At 40.5% G+C, this 27,328-nt stretch overlaps 1 protein-coding gene across 1 annotated transcript in view; it reads left to right on the top strand.

The window, feature by feature from the left end:
• Window positions 1–27,328, top strand: part of PTPRT (protein tyrosine phosphatase receptor type T) — a gene marked incomplete at its 5' end in the record, with an annotated part of 444,059 nt that overhangs the window by 377,685 nt on the left and 39,046 nt on the right. Inside the window, 5 exons of the mRNA XM_082773668.1 lie at window positions 4,667–4,696; window positions 12,008–12,055; window positions 14,485–14,633; window positions 20,843–20,920; window positions 21,121–21,156. Coding sequence (XP_082629794.1) covers window positions 4,667–4,696; window positions 12,008–12,055; window positions 14,485–14,633; window positions 20,843–20,920; window positions 21,121–21,156 — 341 coding nt within the window. The remainder of the gene's footprint in view (window positions 1–4,666; window positions 4,697–12,007; window positions 12,056–14,484; window positions 14,634–20,842; window positions 20,921–21,120; window positions 21,157–27,328) is intronic.

Raw genomic sequence — 27,328 nt, 5'->3', positions numbered from 1 at the left:
TGAATTTCTATTGAATTAAATGGAGGTGTGGATAGCCTACGTTTTGAATCCAATTTTCGTTGTGTGCAAACACTTGTGATTTTGTGGACAGATGTGCATGCGTTTTGTAGTCTTGTCTACTGCAGTTTTACAGTATAGAGGTCTCTGGTTCCAGTCTCCCAGGAGCTTTTCAGTTCATAAGCAATGAAAATTTGATATCTCCAATTAAAAACAAACAAAAATCAGAAAACTGGTTTCAAGAAAAACTGACCTGGCTTTCTGGTAATGCCCAGCTCTCATCCATTCCTGTTACCTTCCTAAACACTCCTTAAGAAAAGCTTTTTTTACAGCTTGAAAAGGAAGACATAAGGAAAGCTGTCATGATGTGCAGAGTAATGCCACATCTGAACATCCTGGTGTGTTTCACAAGCTATTAAGAGTTGATAACGTCTTTCATTTCTGTCCCACAATGTGTTATTATTGTAAGTCATGTATATTGCTGGGCAGAAAACAAATGATGATTTTTCATGATGACTAGAAATTCATTATTTGAGAACAGTCTTTCTTGTGGTGCAGCCTGCCAAGAGCTAAATCAGAGAGGTGAGGATACTCTTAGGAGCCCCCACGCTCCCCTCTTCTGAATGCAAATAGGCAAAATCACTGCAGTCTGTAGCTCTGCCTGCTTGCTGTCATTTGCGAAGTTACCCACTGGAATAAACACTATTATAAGAAATAATCTGGCTCATCGACTTTAAAACCGTTTCCCATTTAGAAGCTATAACAGTGCATGGAGAGGTTTGGGATGCTTGTGCTCTCTCGGTCTGCGTAGCGTGCCTCCATATCACTGATGAACCTGCTGATCGTATCGGTTCTGGGTTTCCCTTGAATGGGTACCACCAGTCGCCTCAAATTGAGGCTTGGAGATGCATGTGGACAAGCGTTCCCTGAAGATTAACTTAAGCCTGCCAGGCTTATTTTGTCTGTAACCTAATGTGGTTTGGGGCCGGATTTTATAAAAGGAAAGGCCGCTTTGGGCCACAGATTCATCTGAATTTCTGGGGGAGCACAATGGAAAAGTTGTACTCTGAGAGAACAGCTTAACAACAGAATTGTTCTTTTTCTCTTTTACAAGGAGAAGTGTTAGGAGCTTAAGCTCTGGCATTCGATTTTTGCATTAACCTTACTTGAAAAGAGATCTCCTTTTCAGTTCACTGAGGCTAATGCCTCTGTGTACGAGACAGCGTTGTCTTGCAAGGCAACAATGCAGAAAAATAATTTAATTAGACAGACTTGAGGCATTTCCTTCAAATGGAGCTGGAAAATATCACAGTGGCATTTGTTCATGGTTCAGGACATTATAGTTCATTGGTAATAGACACAGACATGGATATCCTGAATGAAGTGGTTCGCTAACCGGTACAAAGACCGATGGAAGGAGAGAGATTAGAAGAGGAGGAAGCACTGAGAAAGAAAATGATCTGAGATTAGGATTGGACAGGTCATCAGAAAGTGTGGGACACCTCAAATCACTATATTTTTTGAGCCTTTGATATGTAACATGGTAACAAATGTTTCAGTAGAATGCATTTCAAAATCTCGAGCAACCGGGAAATTTCTGCGAGCTGCCAATATTTCGTGGGGTTTAGTCAGACATGTGAAGCTAAATTAAGCCAGCGAGAAAGTTTATACAGTGGACGATTTGGCTTTCATTTTTGCATGTGTTTGTCTGTAGTGTTTTAGCTGAACCTTGGGATCGTGTAGTCTGCTACATGTTTGCATGTGTGTATATCTATGTTGAAAATCTGTGTATGTAGATAGAGTTCTTTTTTTTTTAAATGGCTGTCCTACAGTATTTAAAATTAAAATTGTGAACTAAATTTGTTTGCCTGGATTTGGGGACCCACTGGCTACATGAGTTACATTTTTGCAGCTCCAATATTACTGTATGTATAAGGGCATACAAATTCCTGCGGTGTAATTGAGCCCGTTAATTTCCAGCATGTGAGTTGGTGATCATTTGAACACTGCCACTTCCTTTCATGAGCAGATAGATACAGAATACCTTGAAATACTTTATTTTTGTTGTATCAAGGTATGGCTAATACTCTAAGGAGCTTGTTTGTTTGTACTTAGTATTAATTAAACATATTTGCGCAAGAGATTATATAGGACTGGTTAGTAAAAAAAAAAAACAAAATAAAAAAAACCATGATGAAACAAGAAAAACAAGGCATTTATAACCTTCTTTGTGGAGGAAATACCCTTTGACTTTGCACCCCAGAAGGATTAGATTTTGGTCAATTCTGATTTCATCTGGACAGCCTTAACTCCTCTGTAATCGTGACTCACATTTCCCTGGAGTAAAGGATGTGACACTTTTCAGGCTTGTGTGTTTGAGTGGACAAAGTCTCTACTGACCCCTTTAAGTATAAGACTGAATAAATTGGATCAGACAGCCTGTCACGGGTGCACTGTAAATAAATTTCTTTAAACTGCTGTTGGTAGCAAAAAAGGAGATTTGGGGCTATGTAGGGTCTAGGATTAGCGCCTTCTATGAAAATTTAGCTCCTTATTCTTGATTAGGATTTAGATTGTTACCTTAAAATAATTAAGTAAGACTCAAGAGTCTCTTGAGCAGAACATATCCAAGCTATAGGGTGGAATTACTGTAGGGATATTTGCACATTCAGAGACCCCTGTCCTTTCTGTGTCCCTACTGAAGACAGGTGGTAGGCAGGCTCTTCAGCTTGTGTTGTACATTCTAGGATCAAGTCGTGTTTTTAGTGATCCCTAATTCTGTCCAGTTCTAACAGCTTTGAAATATTCTCTAGGAAGTCCGTTTCCTAGGTTGCATGTTATGGGAGAATTTGAGCCAAAATGGCATGTCCAATTCCAAAATAAAAACCTCCTTTTGTTTGCTTTCCTCTGTTTCCTGTCCTTACAGAATAAATCTTACATAGCTTTCCTCAGCAGCCTTGAGGGATATGCAGCTTTTTATCAAGACGTGGGTCTCTTGCGATCACACATGCCCAGTGGCTGAGCATGAGAAAAGCAGAAAGTACAGCGAGATGTTCAACAGAGAGACTGCAGCTGGGAGGGCTCTGTGAAACCTGACGCTGGTGTAGCTGAGGAGTTTAATTAAAGAATATTTTGGGGTGTGTAGGGGAGTGGGGCTAGCTGTGTGGACTATCATTTCCAACATCCTGGTGATTTTCTTTTTGCTAAGAGGTTCAGAGGAGCTCAGAACTACACAGTGTAGCTCAGTGGCAATCGCTACACCATAACTGGTGCATTGCTGTCATGTGCAGAATTTCTGAGTTTCAGGGGATTCTGGCATTAGGTTAACAATATATTTAGGTGTATCTTGGACTCAGTCATTCAAGTAAGCTGGGATTTATCAGGAATCTGACCTGAATTTCAGGTCTATAGCAAGGGCCACCACCACAGACTGTGTCATTTCAGCGTAATCCTCTCATACACCTGTAGTCAGCTGTTTCTTCCCAGGGGAAACCTCTTCATGGGACAGCAGACTGGGAATGTATGAGGAAATGGGGCAGGTTGTATTTCTAACAACAACAAGAGAAATACCAATTGTGCAAGTTGTGATATGCTCAGTCAGTGCATAGCAAAGAGAGCAGTTGTGCCCAGAGAGTAACCCTGCTGAATCTAGCTTCCACGTGTGCTTATGAAAGTTGTATTCGCAGCAGCCATAAAAGCAAACACTCGAATCCTTTGTCTATCCTTGTAAGCATTTCCTAGTATTTGTAGTCCCTTGAAGTCCCTTCAAAGATGGGACTTCAAAATTATGTAAAAGGTTGAATTTTGTTTCTCATTGTTTTTCTCCATCTTGACTGTGACTACCACTGTTGAGGCTGCCTTGTGCCTTGCTGTTAATCTGCAATAACGTGTGCTATATCTGTTGCAAAAGAGCATTTTTAGATAAGCTCTTCTTAAGTTATAAAAAGGGAAGACATCACTGTTATAACTGTTATAACAAGTTATAACTGGCTGGCAGGACTCATTTTATGTTGCTGTGTAAAAATGTTCTGAAATCACAATGATGCAGAAAGCTAATACATAACCAAGGGATCATCTATAAATATGTAGTGGTGTTTGAATTGTTAATGATCTATTTGCATTTTAGAGTTCAAAGCTTTGTTTATCATTGCACAATTTGTTCATTGTCTAAACATCCTGAAATTGAGATATTTTTACATTGCCATTTTACTACTTGTTATTTAATTGATAGCACTTAGTTAATCCTTTCCATTCCAAAAATCTCAAAGCACTTTATAGGCAAAGGTAAGTCTCATTATCTGTGTTATTGACATGGCAAAGTAGAGGAAGAAATTGGTGAAGGGATTCATTCATGTGTGTGATGTGAGTCAGTAGCAGAAGTGGAAACGCACCCGTGTGCTCTGTCTTCAGTTTGGCATGCATTCCTCAGGACCTACACCTCCTGACAAATGTTTAGAAAAATAAGAAGCTCAGTACCAGTGGCAGCACAAATACTTTATATTTTCTTTTAATAATAATAACAGTAAAAATAATAAAATAAGAATAAAAATAAAAATAATAAAATAAGAATAAAAACAATAAAAAAGGGGTCATATAAATCTAATTATGTATTCTTCTTTCTTTTCCTATTTTGGATATTTTGTTCATCTGACTGGCCGTCAATATTTAGAAGAAATGCATACTCCTACTCCTATTACTTGTAAGTATCTAGCTGGGGACGATGTTTCTTAAGCATGCTTACTGTGGTAATTTTGTGCTTTGTTGTATTCTTTTCTTTTATATCTTCTTTAACCATTTCATCTTGTCTTTCCAGCAGCTTGTGTTTTATTTTTCTTTCACGCTACTGTACTTACCCTGTTTCACCATTTCATCTTTAACTATGCCTGCAACCACAAACATCCATAGATTTGTCAGTTATGATTTATAGATGTTCAAATGCTAAAAAACAAATACAGAATGTCCCAAATGCACCTTTTTTAATTGTCCACTATATTTAGCCAGACTGCAGGGAAATTCACACCTGAAAGGGGAATTTCTCAGGTATGGATATAAGTATTTTAAAAATGCAATGTTTCTGGCAATTAGGACTTGATCTCAGCCAATATCCCTGTTCCTGGAGCTGCCAGGTTCTGAGTGCCATTTTAGACCCATGGATGATGAAGCAGTTCAGATTTTCAGATCTAAATCACCTGTCCTGTCCTAATGACAATGCTGCATAATTAGGGCAGTTAAGGCACGTGAAAATGCTTCACACACCAGTACTTTCTGGAGCCATCTGTTACCTAAAGGTTGAAGGGCTGGAAAGTAATCAGGGCCAAGCTGTTTCTGCCACGATAACAGTTGTCTGAGGATCAGGAGGAGGGGAGGACTGGATCAATGATTTGAAGAAGGAGTCCTGAAGAATTGAGGTGGATGCCTTTGCTGTCACCAGAGAGTTGGGAGAGATGGAGAAGGCAACTGTTACTGCTGATAGAAACAGGTCTCCTCTCAGTCTCTCACAACCATCAGCCGTATTGCCCTCAAAAGCAGCAACCTGTCTGACTTTCTAGGGCTCTGGCATAGACAAAGTTGTCAAAAGGGCCACGTGTGTTTTGCCAGGGCCTCTGAGCCTGCCACCCTGGAGCCTTCTCCTTTGGCTGTTTCTGTAGTTCATCTTTGTCTTGATCTTGTGCCTTTATCCTGTGAATTCATTTGGAAGTTGTTTGGTAGGTCAGTGAAATTAATGCATTTATGTTCTACCATTTTAGTGGAAGTTGACTTCTTATTCATGAGAGTCAAATTTATATCCATCCTAAGAACAGGGCAAAGAAGTATTAGGATCCCTATTCACCTGTTAGAGTGGTTTTGCTTCTCAATGACCTATCAAGAAATAATTGAAAGAGGAACATTCACGAGTTGCAAAGTTCATAAGGACCCAAAAGACACCCTAGTGACACTTGAATTTGTCCAGTTATGTAACTGTAAATGTGGAGTAACTCCATTTTCTCTAGATTCCACGCTAGTTCACCAAGAATAGAATTTGACCACAAATGGAAAGATTTCAACAGAGGTTTAACTTAGTGTTAAAGTAGAGGACATTTTAGCATATAGGTGCTACTAGCTAGTTGCAGTTATTGCCACAGCCTTTCCACGTTTCCCAGAAATATCAAAAAAGTTCTGTCTGCGCTGTTTTACTGTTATTTCCTCATAACCAGTCAGCACCATTGCCTGAAAAATGCGGTCCCCATTTCACCATTACAATTTTGTCTTTTTCCTGCAGGCAGTATATGGTCAGAACATTTCTTGCCTTAATTATATTTTGAGATGTGTGCCTTTAAAAAAAAAACTTGAATCACCTTCAGAGCCCTATATTACCCCTTTTTACAACTGCACCACAATGTTGCTTTAGGTAGTCAGCTGAGGATTACTCTGCAACAGAGAAAGTAAAGCTGTTCTTAAGCAGTCTCTTTGCCTTCCTTTGGTGGCTTCTGTGGATCATGGGTTACAGGAGGTTGACTCAGGAAAAGTGAAGAGGCTGCAGGTAACCTAAGCCTGAGGTTGAAGTGAAATTCAGCAGCAGCAGAAGCAAGTGGCAGTGGGCTGCAAAGATTTAATAAAGCAGAGGTGCACCACACAGCATATCACAGCACAGGGAAGCCAGAGGTGTCATCAGGCAAACTTACGTGTTCATAGCACCTCACTGAAGCACTGAATGGAGATTTGAGCTCAGGATGCAGAAATCGTGGAACTATCTCTAGTGCTGCACCCAAAACTGTTTGCAGAGAGCTTATTCTTAGCTCCGTGCTTACGGTGTCCCAGGTACCACATCAAGCATGAGCTCTGCTAGCTGGAACATCTCTGTGGTAGAGGGTAACACACAAATAGTTGTACACGATATATACTTCCAGCATCAAGTTGTGCTTGGCAGTATTTGGGTTTGGATTGGCATTTGGCCTGTACGCTGATCTGCAAAACCAGACTCTTTATTTTTCTCCCAAACAACTGTCAGCATGTGAGGGACATTCCAATAAGTCAGGGAAGAAAACAGGAGAATCCATCAGGGAGCATAAGATGAAGTTTTATTGAGTTTCATGTTTCAAGTTTCACATGAAATAGGGTGTTTTATGATTGCAGATGAAAATCCTAAATTGCTAAGGACTGTGTAATTCTTAGCAAAAGCTGATAGAAATTGCTACAGCCTCTTATGAACAGAGAGGTTTGATTTAAGTTTATTTGAAGTGTTGTGAAAATAAGAGCAGCAATATGTATATATAGAGATTTTTTTAATAGAATTGGCTTCCATGCTATGACCTTGTCCTGAAGCAACATTGAATTCAATGAGTTAACAGTATTGAAAAGCAGGTTCTCAAATAGATCTGTTGGCAGACCTTTAAATACAACCATATGGACTACATCACTTTATTTTTAGCTTCAGTTTCTGGACTTCAGATTTCTTGTTCTTTGAGTAATCCTTGTTTGCATTAGGGTAATTCCTTTTACCCCTTTGTCATCTGCTGCACTGCCATTTCTTCTTCTTAAGGAACCATAAATCTCCAACCCCTAACTCTTCTTAACAGTTCTTGATGATATGTCTAAGCCACTGAGATTTGAAGTACTCACTGCTTCAATGAGACCATCAGAACTACCCACTTATGAGAAGCTTTTTCCAGCTATTTTGTGCATATTGGATGAATTATTATGGGAGTTTTGTATGGCGACACTTCATTAAAAGCTGCCTACAACATATGGGAACAGATGTTATTCTGACTGAAAGAGAAGGCCATAAAGATCTTTAACACATATAAAGTGGAAATACAAACCCAGGAAGCCCCTGTTCCTCTCTTGATAAGTCATCGTGCAGGGCTGACTTCATTTTGGGTACTTCAGTCTACCCATCACTAGAAGTTAGTAGCAGATGCTTTGAAATCCTTGGACAGAACTTGCTGTACCAATGGAGTAGGCTAAGTCCTCATGGTTTTGTGATAGGAAAAGAGAGATGGAAAATTGGAGTTCCTGTCCTGATATGCTCCTTACACCACTATCACCCTGGTGAGGCATGAGTATTCTGAAATACTCTGTATTTACACCAGTACAAATGTTGCCTGGATTTTCTACACAATCGCTCTCTCTGACACATTGCATGCAAGTTTAATGCATTGTAAGATACAATGTGCTGTATAACAAAACAACCCATCCACCTCTGAAAGTTTTTTTTTTTTTTTTTTATTTTCTTAGATGAAGCTATAAAACATAGGCAGCATTGCATCTGCTTTAAAGGAGGTTTTGCATTTAATGACAGACACTTCTTTTACAACAGTATTTTCCATTGCAGCAACGCTTATCAAGGCTTTATTATTTCTTCAGCAGGAAAAGGAGTGGAAATGTTTTATTTTCTGTGTGCAGTTGTTTTTTGTTGTTTTCTGTTTGTTTGCTTTTTTCCTTCTTCTGCTGAGCTGGGCAATGGTTGCAGACTGAAATTTAATCAAGAGTGCTAACAGACCATAGAAGTGTTTCTGGAAATTAGTAGATTCATGTATATATTGCAAATGCTGTTTAATGTTATTTATAAGAAAAGGCACTCAATAGCCAATACATTGCTTTCCTTTGTCCCTGATCTGGCCAGAGTACTTCAACTCCCATTGTAATTTCATACAAGCTTTAATTGTGGTGGTGGTTTCAGCTGGGAGTTCCTCTTCATGGGACAGATTCCGTCCAAGTTAGCAAGCTGAATTTATACTTGTATTTTCTGAAATAACAGTTTGTGTTGAATTTATTCCCACCGCCTGTAGGACATTTGAAAAGAAGTAAAACATTGAATTTATTTATGAGTATGCCGTTGTATAAATACCTACACGCCTAAAGATTTCCATATATTTCCCTGGATGGTGGGATCTGCCTGCACAGGTCATCTTGCTAAATCAGAATGTTAAGAAATTGTTTTTCTCATTAGATACTGGAAGAACAAAGTCATAAATCAGTGGCCATGGCCTAATTAAAGCAAATTTTAAAAGAAAATTCAGGAAGTATGTGAGCATTTATTTAAACATGTCTGTGAGGTGAGTGCAAACTTCAGCTTTGCAGAGGGCTGTGCTTGCTGACTGTTTCTATCAGTATATTCTTCTGCATGGCTCTCGTGTACACTTGCCTTGTCCAAAGTTGATATTGTTGTGAGCAAAGCTCTTCCACAAACAGTGATTAATTCGCTCAAGTAAAGCTTAGAGAGTGTAGCCCTCCATTTTCCCTGACGCAGAGTTTGTATATGCAGAGGTAAAACTGTTCAGATCATCTTTGGACTTATACCTACATTGCAGCTCTTTCTCATGTCAAGTAGCGTTTGCCTTGTAAGCAGCAGTGGCGCAGTCCTCACAGCCTCTGCCTTGGTGAATTCCTTCTACTCAGGCTTTGCCATGGCACACACTAAAGAAGAACAGGCAAAACTGACTTTGTGCTTTCCAGTGTGGAGGGTTTGCCCTTACAGAGGCTGTGAGAACCAGTGAACTGCCTGTGCCCTTAGAGCAGAGGCAATTTCTGAGCTTTGCTCTACAGGAGGCAGAAAGGGAGCGTGCGATGTGCTGTGGTTTTAAGCATGAAGGTGACAGTGCAGAGTGCAGGAACAGGGAGAGACACCCACCTGCCTGGCTGTCAGAAGATTTCACAGCCTACCTGCCCAACCTGCCTGAGTGCTGGGCAGTTTCTGTGGTGTATAGTTGTCCCAAAGTCTAAAATGAACTCCTTTTCCTGTAATATAAGCCCATTACCTTTTCCCCCAGCCCCTATAGACTGGGAGAACTTTCCTGTGGTATCCTCTCATGGATTTGAAGATTTGTCAGCTCTATTCCATCATCTTTGCTCTAGATGAAAGAACCATGCTTCTTTTGGCCTTTGCTTGTAGGTCACGTTTTCTAGATTTACCTTTCATGTTCTGCTTTTGTGTATGTACCTTTAGTACACATCTTTTTGAAGTGCAGAACTGGATGCTGTACTGCAACGGGGGCTTTACCGCTCCTGCATCAGAGCAAAAGGATTACCTGTGTCCTGCAGACCACACAGCCATGTATAATCCCTGCCTTATTTTCGCACCAACATGAAACTGTTCTTTCAAGCTGAGCGTATGATCTAGTACAGATCGAGGGGGCAGAGATCCTTTTCAGTAGATCTGCTGTTTAACTAGGGCTCTTAACTGGGTATTTGCATGGTTGGGCTCTGCCCTACATTTGTGCAGGTTCCATAATAAATAGTGTGTGTACTCCCAGCAGGCTGCTGCTCACAAATATCTAATAGGAATTGTATTTTGTAGCTTTCTTAAATTGCTTATTTGAAATGAGGGCAATATGCAATTTTTGTCTGTAGGAGGAAATTTCATGTTTAACTTACATACTCTATGCCTAATGTCTAAATTACCTGTGCATGCAAATCTACATTATAGTATATATAATCCATCCTTGTGAAACATCTAAAATTAAATCTGTCAGCGTACACGTACCAGAGCTTTTTAGGAGTGGCAGTTACAGATTTAACATTCACGCATGTAAAATTGATATAAAAATTTAGAGAAGAGCTGCTTTTAAAAATATAATCCTTAAAGTTTACCCAAGCCTCTGCAAAACTGGAATCTGATCCTATGAATTCTTCTAACTGAAAATATTCCTTGAGTTTTCTGATCAATGCCTATGGTAATAAATGCTTTTAGCTTGATACTAAGTTTGAATTCCTTGACTGTTAAACTGGAAGCCCCACAGTTTTAATATAGTGTTTCAGCATTTTATATATATTCACTGATGAGTAGAAGTTTCAAAAATAGCTAAATCAAATCTCCATCGTAATTTTTTTTTCTAAATTTGCATTTAGTTTAGGTTCACTGCTAATAGCTCTTGTCCTTGCTTTAGTTGGGTCAGCTTCAACTGCCTGATTATGCAGCTGGTTTCATTTTATTTTTTTTATTCTGCTTTGAGCATCTTTCTGTCTCATCACTCCTTTGTGTGCATAATGCCCATAACCATCATCTCTGCATTTACAAACCCTCTTGAACTGAAAAGGGCAACCCAGTAAACCCCATCCACGGATTCTTGTTTTCTTCTTGGCACATTTTCCTTACGCTTAAATGTAAACCAGCCATTAATACCGCCATACTCACATTTTGACATTTCAGTCTCTTCACCCTATGTTGATTGTATCAGACTCTTCTTCCAAGTATCTGCCCAGTCCTTTATTTCTTTCCCTTTTCAACTGCATAATGCATGAGACAGAAAGTGTCTTCTCGGTGCCTGGTGACAGACTGTGCTGGTTACATGCTCGAGGCAGCCTGCAGCTGGCCTGTGATTGACACTAATGCACTGATAGCAGTTTCCTCGGGATGTTGCCGTTGTTGTGTTTAGGGGAAGCTGGTCAGTAAGGAGAGCAGGAGCCGTGTCACTGATGCAGCTTGTCAGTGATTCACAGAGATCTCTTGAAGTGCCCTATTTTTGGAAACAGCATTTTCAGATAAATGCTTTTCCAATTCCAAAGACATTTTGACATGCTGGCAAATAAACCTCTACCTAGCCGTGGGTTTAAGTCACATCCCTAACATTCTAGAAAGTGCTAGTCATTTGATTTTATAATCCTTTCTATGAATTATAAAGATGGTAAGGACCAAATAGGCTTAGTCCTGTGCTGCCACTCTATCCAGACACGTAACTGAGACAGAAAAGGCACATTTAGAAACTGAGAGCCCCTTGATGTGTCTGGCAAGCTTAGCTCTGAAATCCTCAAAAGAGATCTGTCTTCCTTTTCCCTCTAAATTTAGATGAAGAATTTTTACATTCTTGGAAGAGAGAGGAAGAAAGGTGGAAACTGATAACGCCATGTCGAAAGCAAATTGTAGCGCTGTCAGATGCCAAACAGTTTTCCGTGTGGCTTCTTCTGTGCACTTCTCTCTGAACTTGCATCAGCTTCAGCTGGTCCACCTGTGGGCAGCCTGCGCAGAGAGGCTGCCGTTTGTGCGTGCGAGTTAGGTCGAGAACTTTAAACTCATGTCACCTTTTCTTTTTAGGCATTCAAGCCAATGTTTTAGGGGCCTCTCTGTCTTCTACAGGACCAGGTAGAACTGCTTTGCACAGGGCTTTTGTAAGCAGGCCTTCGGGGACTCATGGGCTTGGGTTTGGGGTGATTTTTTTCCTGCGTAGAACATGCAGAAATGTTATTGCTTGTCCACTGAAAGAGAAGAGGAGTTTGCCAGCTCCAGCTCTTTGTAGCTTATTGGCATTTCTGAAAAGAAACCGAGCAATGGGACTTAGAGGTAATTACTGCCACAAATAATTTAATCTGGATTTAATAAGGAAGTCACCCTTTTTGACTTGCTATTTTTAAACATCAGTAGTGGTAGTGTGTAATGGCTCACCCCAGCAGTCCAGAGTGCTTGTTATTAAGGACTTGTGCATTTTGGATTAGTGCTTCCCACTGAGAAATTTTAATTCCTGTTGCCAAAGAATTCACATAGCCATGTATGATTAGCAAATCTAAAGGATTAAAATAACTGCATAGCAGGGTTAATACACTCCGAGACTATTGTTGTTACCTCAGGTACCACAGCACAAAAAAAGGGGGCTCACATGGCTGTAGCTCATAGCTAATAAATCTGGCTGTGCTAGCATTGCTATGTACTGGAAGCAAAGCTTTTAACATCATTAAACACCAGCTTTTTGCTTCATCATTCAAAGCCGGTTCCTCTGTTTGCATCTTCATCTACAGAAGTGGATACATCATGGAGATTTTGTGAGATCTAAATATGCACTCTATAATTACGTACCCAAGTTGAATAGCTGTGAGTTGGAACTGAAAGCACAATGCTGAACCTCAACTGGCTGAGCAGATGAGAGAGATGTGTTTGTTCAGAAGTTTGCAGCAGACGTTAGACGTTTCTCCACAATTTTGTGCTCTCCTGGTCTGGATTATGCAGCTTGCCTTAAGATAGTCATTTCCTCCAGACACGGACAAAGGTTTTAGTTCTCTGACCTTTCCTTGCAAATGAGTGTTGCTGGCCCAGCTGCCCCACCTCGTGAAGGGCTGGGGCTCAGCTGTGTGCTTGAACTTGCTAGTAAATGCCACTCTGACATGTGCTGTGAATAAATAAAGCCTGTTGAAATATGTTGCAAGGAATATCCTTTTAAGAGTCTAATGAAGTTTAAAAGATGGGTAGTACTTACCGTAAGCATGTCATCTCAGTGAAGAAAAACCTCTTTGCAAAATGATTTAGTTGTTAGGTGTTTTTTTTTTCCTTGAGTTAGGGGGGAAAAGAGGAAACTAAAACTCCTACTTACAGTAATCTATTTTTCTCCCTTTTATTTTGTTTTATTTTCTTATATACAGAAGCCATGTAAGCAAAGTTCTTTGCTGGTTCCAGGGATTTGTGTGATATTTTTGCAAGGTGTGGGTTGCAGAATGTCACACATTCATTTTTAAACAGTTTTGCTCTCTGATATGAATGAAGCACAGGGCGGCCAAATGTCAATGAGAGCTTAGCAGCTCACTTTTTCTGCTTCTCTCCATTTCCTTATTATTAGCTGTGTTTGCAAAAGAGGAGCCTCGTTCTTGGCTTTGTTACTGTTTTTGGAGCTGGCACTGTTTCTACTTTCACCAATGTTTTTGAATCGTACAGTCACAGAATGGTTTGGGTTGGAAGGGACCTTAAAGATCATCCAATTCCAACCCCCCTGCCATAGGCAGGGACTCCTCCCACCAGACCAGGTTGCTCAAAGTCCCATCCAACCTAACCTTAAACACTTCCAGGGATGGGACAACACTTCAGGGATTGGGCAGACACTTCCAGTGATGGGGCATTTTGAGTTCTCTACAAAATAAGAAGAGGCCCAGTACGCACAGAGGCGTTTCCGGGCATAGCCGTTTTTTAAATTACTTCAGCCTTTAACTAGCCCCACTCTTCCTCTGACTGTCGATCCTCAGTGCAGTTTGGGTGCTTGTCAAAATCCAGTACAGACTGCTGCCCTCAGTGTCCTGCTCGGGGAATGAGCAGGACTCCTGCTCCAGCCACCAGGTTGTGCACAGGGTCAGGCCGCACTCTTCACCGGAGCCGTCAGAGAAAGTCCCAGGTGTAGGTGGCCCCGTGGGATGGATGCAGACATCCCGTGTACCTCCTAGCGAGCCATTCTGATCACTGCCTTCGCCCAGTGTCCTCTGCTCTTCCTGGAGCAGATGTCACCTGCTCCAGGGGCTTTCCTTATGCCACCCTCTTCAATGGTGACTTGTGCTCCTACTGCTGGGGTGATGCAGGCTTGTGCACAATAAGCTACTGGGAGGGACAGCTAGGCTCACGGACTGGCATCACCGTTTATTGTACTCCACATCACTTATATTAAAAAGCTGTGGGGTTTTCTCTCGTGCGGTTTGCCACGTGCCCTGCATGTCTGTCCAAGTGGGATAATTGTGTTTTTTCAAGATATTTTCTCATTGTTTTCTTTCTAATGAGGGAAAACTGACCTTGATTTCTCCCCTCTTCAAAACACCCTAAAGGAAGCTAGCCAAGAAGCAGAAGGAGACTCAGACCAGCACACAGAGGGAGATGGGTCCCGTGGCTACTTCAGACAAGACCTCTGCCAAACTCAGTGCTGTTCACAATGAAGAAGCTTTCTCTTCCAGCTGCCAAGATGTTAATGGATTCAGTAAGTTTAACTTGCTTGCAGTGGATATGTCCCCTTTGGAGAGCTCTAGGTTCTTGAAAGGACCTATTCCTATGGGCACAATGCTGAGGAGCTAGGAGTGACAGTGTGAGGGTTCATTGTGAAAGCTCGCTAGAAATCAGTTGTCTGAAATTCTCTTGCACTGCCCCTACCTTAACTCTCAGATGGGTGGATAGCATTCCTTCTCACTCTAAATCTACCAAGATTAAAGTCTGTTTTAAAAACTACGTCAGACATTCAAAAAGACATGTGATCATTTGTTCTTCAGAAATACAGATATAGTTTTTCCTTTGTGAGTAGAAGAGTCGAATTACATTACTTAGCAGATTTCTAGGGTGGAAGTAATATTTTCTGTATGAAGTTGTTACGAAAGAAAGCATGGTCTCATGGTCAGAGAACTGAAATGGAAAGACAGCATTTCTTCTTTTGCCTGTGTTCTCACTTTATTTTTCACATCACTTCCATAAAAATAATTGTAGTTAATATTTGTAAAACATGCAGACCTCTGTAGCTGGAAGACTTCTGTGGGAAAAAACAGCACAAAGTTATAATTTAGCCTTGCTAGATCCAGATTGAGTGCATGGTGGATTGCATGGTGGATTTGTAAACTTTTTGGTATTAAATAAATTTTAACTTAGACACTATGGGAATGTCACTCCTTCTTTTGACACTTAGCCTATAGTTTGAAGAGGGACCAGCTTTAAAACCAAAATATGTGCTAGAACTCTTCTGTCATTTTTAAGCATCTGTAGTGAAGTGTTTTTCCCCTAATTACTAACAAGGATTTGCCTGTGATAAAAAAAAGTTTTTTATCATTTAAACCTTGCTTTGCAATCTCAGATTGATTGGGACAGGCTGAGTGAATTTTTCTTTTCCCTCTGTAGGTCATGTCAAATTCCATCTGCATGCATTGCTACTGTCACTCTGTGTAATGTACCTGTGAGATGGATAAATAGGTGTTTGGGACCGTCAAGGCTAGCAGTGAACACTTCTCTCTGATATTAAATTGACTTGAGTCAAGATCTAATTTTCTCAGGTGCTGAGTAGCTATATCTTCTAAAGAAGACAGCACGAGTTGTCAGTGGCTCATATCTTTGAAAGACAGGATAGCAGAGGCCAGCATTGTAACAGGCAGCCTAGAAACAGCAGAGGTAGCTTGTTTGAAATGTATGGGGAAAACGAAGTTTTTCACACTTCCTTCAGATTTTGGCTTTTTGAAATGTTTTTTTCCACCAGAAAATAAGAGAAGAGTTGAGCCTATACTGTGACCTCATTTTTTTTTTCTTGGTATTTTGAGAGTCTAATTAAAACAGCTGAGTCACTTAGTTGAAATGGCAACTCTAGAAAAAAAATTATCTAATTTTGTAAAAAAAAAAAAAAAAAAAAAAAAAAGTGTACCTTCAGTTGTTTTTTTTTTTTTTTAAATTCAGAAAGTCTTTTGCTTGTCTGACATCATTGCAGATTTTATCACCACCTCCTTCTGTAACACAAGCCTGTAACACAGTCATGGGCTGATTCTTTTCTTTTTTTCTTCTTTATATCCATGAGAAATAATTACCAATAAGCTTTTATGATTTCTCCACATTTTTTTCCGCCAAGTCCAGGATGCCGAGGTGTTGGAGGTAAGTTCTCTTCGGTGCAGTAGCGTGCACATGCTGATACAGGAATTTCATGGGTTTGGCACTTATGATATAGATAGGAGGAAAAAAAAAAAAAAAAAGAGTAACAGCCTTTCTTTTCAAAAAAAATTGCCTTAATGGAGTTTAATACCTGAGGGTTTCTATACAGGCCTACTGTAACTTTTGAATAACGTAATAGGATTACTTTGATTACTTTGTAACCTTTCTGCTAACTAATAGAGTTTTACAAGGGGTTATTCATCTTAGCTTTTGAAATCAGCTCTCTCAAATTCCTTCTTAAATTTTCTTTTTCCTCACAACAGGAAATAGTGTTTGTGAATATCTCATGACAGGGAGTCGTCCTCTCCATCTAGACCTCGGCTATGAGAGTCCAAGTTTGCTGTAGCAGTAACATGGAAAAAAAAAAAACAACTTTGCTGTTAGTAAAAATGCGTATTCCTTCACCTACTCTATCTCAGTGCTTTAGAGGGAATGTCTTTCTAAATTTTCAGTGTCAGCTCTTGCAAATAATGCCATCCATAAAGTCAGATTGAAATGGGGTCTGTAGAGGCCAGTGCACTGCAGCAGGAGCACACAGTCCTGTTGGCAATTTGCAGATCTGAATATTGTCACTTGACAGAGATGTCTGCTGTTGTTAAATGTAATTATGTCCTGGGAGATCTGGAGCATCTGGGCAGTCCCAAGCACAAACAGAGGCTGGGTGGAGAATGCATGGAGAGCAGCCCTGAGGAGAAGGACCTGGGGCTGTGGGTTGATCAGAGGGCTGGAGCACCTCTGCTGTGAAGGCAGCCTGAGGGAGTGGGGTTGGGCAGCCTGGAGAGGAGAAGGCTCTGGGGAGACCTGATAGTGGCCTGCTAAAGGGGGCCTACACGAAAACAGCAGAAGGGTGCTTTACAAGGACATGTAGTGGCAGGACAAGGGGTAATGGTTTTAAACTGGAAGAGGATAGTTTTGGATTAGATATAGGGAAGAAATTCTTTACTCTGAGGGTGGCGAGGCCTTGCCCAGTCTGCCCCGAGGAGCTGTGGGTGCCCCATCCCTGGGGGTGCCCAAGGCCAGGCTGGGGGGGGCTGGGGCCCTGCCCATGGCAGGGGGTGGCATTGGGTGCACTTTAAGGTCCCTTCCCACCCAAACCATTCTGTGAACTGTGCTGGAGCAGTGAGACATCAGGTCTTGCTGAAAAGTGTAACAGAAATAGGCCCTTGTCTTTTCTGGCCCAAAGGGAAGAAGCTCTTTATCCCTCTGTCTGTCCCACACTGACAGCTCTTATCCAGGCAGAATTCTTGGTGGTACTTGTAAGAGTTTTGACTGGAGAGATTTTATGGACTCAGCCTGTGTATCTGCTGTGATACAGAATCAGAATAAGTATTTGCTGAAAGATAAATTAGTCCAGCATTATTCCAGCTCATCTAGTTTTACCAAAGGGTCATGTGAAGGTGAATTGTTCATTTTTCTCAAATACTGTGCTGCCTTTTTTTTTTTTTAATATAGATATATATCCTAAATCCATTACAAATAAATGATGGTATTTGCAATATTTGAGACTGCTGCTCAGTTTGCAGGAGGGTTTGGAAAGCAGTGTCATTTTCCTTGGAGTGGCACAGCACAGTCACATGCAGGCACTGACTCAGTGCAGGGTTATTGTGAAACGAGGTGACAAATGGGAGACAAGGTGGACCTAAAATTATCCACCAGCATCTGTGTGCTGACCAGAAGGGTGTGCAAGGGGTTGTTATTGCACATAAATTCTGTGCAATTTGGCAGCCCATCTGTGTGATGGGAGAAGCAGTAGTATATCATCTCAGCAACGATGTGCTAATATGTCCTGCACAGAGGAACTGCTCTTCCAGCTTTGCAATGATAAAATGCCATGGGTAGGGCTGCAGATAACAGAGATCAGGCAGATCCTCTCTAGGGAGAATGCTACATCACCAGCATCACCAGCTTGACATCCTTGGGAGCTTGGTGTCAGGAACTATTTGATTCTGAGGATTTGATCTCTTAAAATGCATCCAGTTTTGCTAGAGACTGGTTACAGGGGTATGTTTAACTTTTGTGACATCTCAGTTTGGGAGAAGACTGCTTTCCAAATAATCTAAAGGAGTGACTTCGATACAGATTGTTAGATAGGTAGCCTTAACATTACTGTCAGGGGCACAGTGTGAAGACAGCATTTAGGAAGCTGTAGGGAACTGAGATCTGCATTAGGGAGCACTATTATATCCTTACCAAGTCACTGTGCTCTTACTAGCAAAAACAAGAGGAAAACGTAGATAAGTGGCACTCAGCTTTTTAATTATCATATTTAACCAAGAACCATCTAAATTCACACCTCTCCATATCCCACATCCTTTTGCAGTGAATCAAATGCAAAGGCCTTAAAGATTTGTTCTAAGTCAAAACAGTTGCATCAAGATCAGTTGTTGTTACTCCATAGATAATTTTTTCATTCTCGGGTAGGAAGCCTGCTAAATGCAGTCCAAGAACCTGGAGTATCATGACCATGAGACATTTTCTTTAGCCAAAAAAATCTAAAATAAAGAGTAATAAAGCCAAATTTCATCATTTAAAAATTTAAAATAAAAAAAGGCAAAATACCAAAATCCTTTTTTTTTTTTTTTTTTTTTTTTTTGTGACAGTTTGGATTGTTTGCAGGGTTGGTTTCTTTACAAACTCTTTTTAAAAAAAAAAAAAAAAAAAAAGTAGGGAAAGTAGGGAGAATCATTTCCAGAACAGGGAGGAGCTTCCACCATTCTACATGACTAGAGGGAGCTGTATGGGCTCCTATGCCATTCCAGATTGTGTAGAGGGAATTTTAAATGAAGTCTTAATATCTACCCTGATGTGAAATCGTGTCTGGAAGTGCATGCGCTAGTTCTGGTGGGAACCTCTGGTGCGGTGGTGGCCCAGGGTGTGCATCTCGTTACACAAGCCACTACTGATTTTGAAAATGAGCTCTTTGGAAGTCTAAATTTGCCTCTCTGTCTCACAGGTATTGTTCATTTCAGAAACCTCAATTGGTAACAATTTAAATCAAATTCACTGGAGTGAGGCATCTACCTTCAGATTCCCAAGTAATTTGTAATTTGCAATTCCTGGAAAAGCAGGGTTGGCCCCATAAGTTCTTTTTTCTCCCAAACTCCAGAAAATTCCAATACTGCTCCAAGTCCTGACTGTTGTCTTGCTCTGTGACCCAGGGCAACCGAATTGCTCTTCATAGGCCTTATCTGCACATCTGCAAAGTGGCCATGTTCCAAGTACGGGAGAGGAGAGGGTCTGATTTAGACTAACAAACATGGAAGAAAGTGAAAGAGGTCCCAAATGAGAGATGTGTTATGGACTGAAGGCAGACTAAGCTATGAGAAATTTGATTATCTTAATGTGTTTTCAAATGGTTTAAGCTTGAAAATATAGCAGGAGAATGCAAAACCAGAGCAAGTTCATTTACTAGATGATTACAAAGTGCTTAGGAGGTAATTCTGCAGACCTTATGAAACTTCCTAGAGTAGTGACTCCTTTCATTCACTTCATAGAAGGACTTGAAATTTTTAAGAGGTGTTTTTTTTTATTTTCTAGAGATAAAAAAGAAAAAAGCTTCTGAAATTACTTTGATATGTATACTGAGTTTTATCTACTTATTTTGGATTATGGAATAGTTTTTCCTCTGTTATCTATTGTCATCTTTCTGATGTACTGAGATTTGTACTAGCTTGTTTCCCAACATTTTGAGGAGATAAATGTAAGTTTAGGAATAAAAGCAGAATGATAATAGAAGAATATGCATTCAGAAATGATTGATTACCACAAGAATGTATGTGTATGCTATTGCAGATATAAAATAACCTCATAAATTTACTAGCAAGAAAGGAATCTACTGTGAAGATGTGGAGCCCTGCCTCTGTTCCATAAATAGTTGATTAATATGGGAATAATTTGTGGATTTTTGTCCAGAGAAAGCTAATGCTTTAATGGGAGAAAGTTGGTCTTGCTAAAAGAACCTGTCTCTCAGAGGAAAATATTATAGGATTTGCTATGAAGTTTTCTGGGTTGAAGAACAATTCCCTTGTTATCTTATATGGTTTTAACAAAGAATTTGCTACCCTACCTGTGTATTTTTGCGGTACTAGTGTACATTGTGTTTGAGCAGGCTTATTTTACTGTTATTAATGCATTTGATTCTCTGTAGTTTGTATTTTGGGTGTTCTTTTTAAAGATCTTTCTCCTAGATGTTCCTTTGGTTTAAAAAAAAAAAAAAGAAAAAAAAAGAAAAGGTATATATAGGATATAGTCCTATACATGTATCCTGTGTAGGAACACATTGATTTACAATAACTATAATATTATATTTGGGGTCTGGAGTGCTTATATTAAAGAAAATCCATCATTATGACATTGTAATAAATGTAATATGCATGTTGAGATGAAAAATATAATTCATTTTGATAAGTGTTTTATATCCCATATTACTGTGTTCTTTGAGGAACATTCTCCCTGTTCTTTCTCTCTCTTAATATATGTCTAAAGTCTTTTCCTTATGTCTTTCCTACCTAGCATCACCCTCTCCTTGTTCATTTTCTGTCCAAAGCAAAACCCTTCAGAGCAAATCTTTGTTGAATTCCTACTACTCAGGTACTAGTGCCAGACTTTTTTTTCATTTCTAAATTTTCTTTGCTTTTGTACATTTCCCAATATGACCTATAGACTGAATCTTCAGAGTGTTAGATACGGCTAACCTTGTTTTCATTTTTTTGTAATTTTTTTTTCCTATTGATCTTCTGTTGATTTTCAATGATCCGTGTCGTGTGGGTGAACGGAATTCCATCTCAAAGTATCATCAGACACTGTTCCATCGACCACGCTGTTAGGTAAGAAGCCAGGTATGGTGTACTGCACTTCATTGGAGAGAAAACACACTCATTGCATCTTGATAATTTAGAGAATGCTACAGAGTGGCTGGGCTCCAAAATCATAATTAATGCTGCAGTCATGTGTTCTGTTAATTGGGAAGCCTTTTGTTTCACTTGTGCTTTCTTGTTGTTATTAATTGATTTTTATTTAATCTTTTAAAGGAAAAAACAGTTCAAAGTATAAGAATTAATTTGGAGAAATCAGAGGCTGAGTTTGGGCAAGTGGCCCCACCTTATTCTGCTTATGCTTAGAATTAAATTTTAAATGTTCAAGCAGTCTGGTATAGATTTGAGAGGATAATAAAAGGCAGGTTCTGAAAGGTGGAGGCTGTGCTGTGGCTGCTGGTAACTTTAGAGGAAGATGTTAGTGTTCAGCATCTCTGAAAATTATCTCTTCTTGTCCAGGAGATAAATAAAGCATAGAGTGTGGAGCTCTTAGCTTTGGGATTTTTAGAAATAAAATGTTTTTACATTAAGTTAACAGAGAGAGCAAAATTGGCAGAAACTGTAAGCTGATAAAAGAAGTTATTCAGAAACTTATTGGAGGTGTACCCTTGAAAGTGAGTAATAACAACCTACAACTTCAGGCTCTCCCTGGAGGATGCTGCCTGTATGTGGAATTTGAAGAAGGCAATTCCTCTGCTATGAATCAGAAAGATGATGTGTAGTTGATCAGAATCTAACCAGTGGTATTTATCAGACCTGTCATTTTGGATTATCTACAGTAAATGTTCACTTCCAGACACAGTAATCTACCGTGTCTGCTTTAAACATTACTCTGAGCACACTGAAGGCCCATAGTTAGACCAGGAAGGAATTACAACCAAGCACTTAAGTGCCTTGGTTTGCAGACTAACAGCCAGGCCAGAGAGGCTCAGAGGGTCTGCCACGATACGTGCATTTATCCTGTTGTATATCAACGTGCCCGATGGCAATGAGTGAGCCCTCTTTTGAAGCAGTAGAGAAAAAGAGCCTTCTTTTCTAGAAGGTTTGTTCTTGTTCCCCAGAGACTCAGTGCTGTCAACAGAGAAGTCTAAGGGCAGATTAATCTTTTGGCTATACTTTCGAAGCAGGGCCCAGACCTGCAGTTTGCTGGAAGATGTCAAATTGCTCTCATCCCAGCACTCAGCATCTGTGAAAATGGGGACCCTTATGTGAGAGAGACATTTTCACCCCTATGCCCTGATAGTGAACCAAATGGCTCTAGGGGTGAGACAGATTCAACTATACCTCTTACAGGGAAAAAAGAAAAATCCCAAAGCTTTCAAACCCCAACATTTTAGGGAAGGTGGGGGGGGTGGGGAATAAGAATTAAAGTAGTCTTATGCTTATGTATTCAAAACTCTTTCAAACTTATCATCTTCTAACCACTACCTCTGAGCTGAGCAAGGATTAATATCCCTGTTTTTACACACGGGAAGTTAAGCAGAGTGCATTTCCAAGACATGATTTACACAGACTGGTCGCCCCCTCAGTCAGTTGCATCTGACTATAAAAGCCAAAGGTCCTGTGAAACAGCCCATAGCACTGAAGAAATTTCTGTCCTATGACTTGAAGGCAAGTGAAAACTATGGCATTCTGGCTTCTCAGACAGATTCACCAGACATTGGGTGATGCTGTATGAGAAAAATAAGTTTAATTTTTTGACGTTTATTAATATTCATTCCTGGGAAAGCAAAAGATTTAAAAAGGGCATCAGTCATCCCACCACCAATATCTGTCTTTGGGCATTACCTGCAGTTCAGTGCCATTTGTTCCATCTGTTATGCCTTCTGCTAATAAATGTTCTGTATCTGCAATAGTAGATGACTCCCTAGGCTTGGCTGTGACATGATTTGTTGATAATAAGATACGGAGGATTTATTTATTTATTTTGCCTCTACCCTATCTTATGCTTGATTAATACTTTTTTATGTAATGCATGTTTTTAGCTCTGTAATTTTACCTTATAGTTGTAGACATCTCTAGATTTAATGGTTTTCACAAGTATCTTTGCTAGGGAAGTGAATATTTAATACTAAAAAGTGAAGGAGTTAATTTCCCTGGTTTTAATATTTCAGTAAGGCCCATGTTGTACCACTAATGTAAAGTCTGAAGGGGAGATAATACCACAGTGGAGGCTGTTTTGGGAGAAAATGTGCATAGCCAGTGGCTCTCAAAGATATTCAGCATACGTCGTCAGGGCAGGTTCTTCAGGGGAGCCAGCGTGCCTTTCCCTTTATGGTGGTTTTACTCAGGTGGGCAGCTGAGATCCACCACAACCAGTCCCTCACTCCCCCTCCTCAAAGGGAAAGGGGGAGAAAACGCGATGAAAAGGGCCCAAAGGTTGAGATAAGGATGGGGAGATCACTCAACAAGTATCATCATGGGCAAAACAGACTCAGCACAGGGAGATTAAAGAAATTTATTGTTATTGGTCCATCCCCCAGGGGCAAACTGCTCCAGCACAAGTCTCCCATGGGTGGCGGCTCCCCACAGACCCCTGCTCCTGCGTGGGCTCCTCTCCATGTGCTGCAGAATGGAGATCTGCTCCATGGGAGACCCATGGGCTGCAGGGGGACAGCCTGCTCCACCATGGGCTGCAGGGGAACTTCTGGAAACCTGCACCATCATGGTACACCATGGGTTGCAGGGGGACAACCTGCTTCACCACAGTCTGCAGGGGAACTTCAGCAGCTGGAGCACCTCCTGCCCTCCTTCTTCAGTGACCTTGGTGTCTGTAAGCCTGTTTCTCACTCCTCACTCTCCCAGCTGCTATTGAATATTCAGCCTTTGGAGCCGGCTGAAACTGGCCCTTATCTAACATGGGGCAGCTGCTGGGTTCTTCTCACAGAGGCCACTGCTGCAGCCCCCAGCTACCAAAACCTTGCCACATAAACCCACTACACCCTTGTGTCATTTTCATTTCACTTAATCAAGAATATCCTGATAATAAGAGTCCCTGCCCTGCAGAGAGGATGGACTGCGATGCCTCGTAGTTCCTTGCAGATGGGTGAAAGCAGAGAAAGGTCACTGTTGTGACGTCTAGCACAAAATCTGGCTTGCGTTTAGAAAGACAAAAATTTGCTCTGATGTTCACTGTTCTATAGCATGGATGGGCTTTTGCCCATGCCCACTCATTCTGCTCTGGATTTATCCACAACCTAATGTTTCAAGAACTGAAAAGGTATAAAGAAGCTGATATTGGTTCATTAGCAAGTCTCACATTACTGACATAAATTGCAAGATGAGTGATTTTTACATATTGAAAACTTGAAAACGAGTGGCTTGATCTGTTCAATTGTATCTGTAGCCGACTGGTCCATGTCAGTCCATAAGGGGCTGTGGGAGAGGCTTTCACGTCCAGTCACTGTGCTAATGTTGATGTGCAGCGGAGGAGCATGCCACTGAGGGCTGTTGCTTGAGCTGAGTTTCCCTTAGGTTTCTTTCCGTCTGCATATGATCCCGTGGCTTGGAAAATTCCTCTTTAGTGGCTTCTGTTTTTCTGTGCTGTTTTGAAGTTGCCAGTAGCTTTTCAGCTACTGTATTGCTCTGTAAGGTAGGCAGATCTGACAGCATCTTTTCACCTATGAGTCAGGTTTGCTTTGTTGAGGTCCCACAAATCTGAACAGCTGCACAGTTGTACAGGTACTCAGTAGTCCCCAGTTTTAGCCCATGTCACCAAAGCATCTTCCTCACGTCTAAAAACAGTGTGTTTTTTCTTCTATACTAAAGAAAAAAAAATCAATAATTTTTATAAGATTAGAATATACTTTTGCTAGTATTTATCAAGTGATTCTCTGAAATCTAGAGAAAATTATTTTCTCCAGCCATGTGGCTTCTTCATAACCTGTGAAATGAATGATTTGTTCTGTCAAGAAGGCTTTTGGTTAAGGAACTTGCCTTTTCTAGCTCAGTTGATCTCATAAGACAGATGATGTTTTGACTTTGGCTTGCATGTGGTATATTATAGCTGGATATTTATCATATAATAAAACACTCAAAAAGCAAATTAGTTTACCAGATAGCTCCATATCCCTAGTGGTAGGGGAAGAGAGATTAGTTGTCCTGTAGTCGTACTTGGAAGATGTCAAGTAATCAACAGCCATTGCTCTAGTAGAGAGAGATTGGATGTGTGTAATTAAATCCATCACAAACACCGCTCAAAATATAATTTATTTTGTGCAAAGGATGTCTTACTGTGTTACACACTTACCAAGGCTAAGAGAATAAAAATATAAACAGAGGCAATATGCCTGTCATTTCAGTAACAAGTGGAAATCGGGGATATTAAAGTAAAAGTTTTGAAAGAAACTTCCCTACATACTGAAGATTACACATCAGCACAACATTGCTTTCAGTTGTTTGAGGCATTAGGTTAGTTTTCTAATCTGAGGGCAATGACATAATATGTGTCTAGGTATCTCTCAGGGTACCAAAACCAGGTTTATGAAACGAGAATGCCTGTAAAAGGATCCAGAGCTTCAGCCCCAGAGGTGACTCCCAACAGCCTTACTGGGACGCTGCACAGGGGTCTGGCTGTATGCAGCCACTTGCAGGCTGCGACTCTGAATTTCTCAGCTGCTCTTCACTTTATTGCTGACATCTACAGAAAAATGTATCGTTTTTTGCCATGGAGGGAGATATTTATTTTAGTTGTCTGGGCAGCAACGAAAGTATATAATAGAAGGTGGTGTAGTAGCAGGCAGGCAATAATATCTCACCCTCAGGGCTACTCGCCAAGTGGGGGAAGATGCCACCTTGCCGGCCTCTGCTGGGGCTTTTCTCAGCACACAGCACTCCTTTGTGTTTCTCTTGGCAGAGCAGAACCTCACGGGTGACTTCAGCAAGTTTATGGTTATTTCTCCAGCAAAGGAGAGAGTCACAGAAGTACCATTTCTTGTAAGCAAGGAGAGCTTGTGAATATTAAAAGTGTAGTCAGTGTTGTTAAATTTGATTATCTGCAGTTACACCTCTAACAGATAAGTTGAGATGCCTGAAGAGTTTCACCATCAGGAAGTTATGTGGGAGCCAGTGAATTGTTGATTTAATGTCTTTTGCAAAATTTCAGGGTGTTCTGTGAACTAATAGGCTGGTAATGAAAGTGTCAGCTTCAAGAAAACAAAATACCTGCATTGGCAACGGGCATCTTAGTGTGGGGATAAAGCATGTTGCACTAAGAAGGGTTAACAAACAAGCTGACAAAATATTTTCCTGTTGCAGCTGCTAATATTAGAAAAAAGCCTATTACAAACAGTGTGTTTCCAGCAACATGCAGAATAACTGCTTTGTTTACATCTGCACAAAAAGAACTTGGCAAAATCAGAGATGGGTCTGGGAAGGAACTGGAGCCCTGAACGCTCTGCCCTAATGAGACTTCAGAAGCTCTCAATCAAATTACTTTATCAAAGAGAAACTGGAGAAGTGATTTGATCAGTGCCTACATAGGTCAAGTTTTCAAATACTCAGAGGGCTCTTTAATCTAACAGGAGGTATAATAAGATTCAGTGTCTGGAAACTGAAGCTAAATAAAATCAAGTTGCAATTAAGAAATGTTTAGGCAACAGGGGTAATTAACCATTGCCACAACTTTTAGGGTCAGGATGGAATCACCATCTCTTGCAATCTTTGGGTTTGGATTATTTCTCGATGCTGTAGCCCATCTTTGGTATGCAGTCAGATGTGGTTTGTGTTCCTATCAACAGAATGAGGACGTATTGCTAGAAATAAGATGGGCACATGAAATATAATCCAAAAAAAACTGATGCATGACTCTGTGTTTACTAGTTTATGAGTATTTCAATTTCAGTTGATTATTTCAAGCATGTTTTCAAAACCAAAACCAAAACCAACTTTTTTCTTGATTTGTTTTTCTCATTGAAAACTCACTAAAGGCACAAGTGCTCTGGAGGCACCAGCAGAACTTCAGCGGAAGGGCAGTTGGTCCTACAACCTCCTCCCTGTTTGCAGAAGATTAGGGTGGATGTGGAAAGGGGACAGACTGGAGGGACTATGGAAGAGTGCTGTGACTTCCCGTCAGTGCAACAACTACAGCAGAATCTGAGGGGTTGAGGGGCTGGTGTTTTTGTTGGCTTTTCCAGTAGTAGCAGTGCCAGAAGGCACGAGATGCCTTTTATTGCTGCAGCCTGCA

The sequence above is a fragment of the Aythya marila genome, assembly GCF_965140915.1.
Source record: "Aythya marila genome assembly, chromosome: 16".
NCBI lineage: Eukaryota > Metazoa > Chordata > Aves > Anseriformes > Anatidae > Aythya > Aythya marila.
Note: the sequence above shows the minus strand (reverse complement) of the source record. Positions and strands in the feature narration are given on the sequence as shown.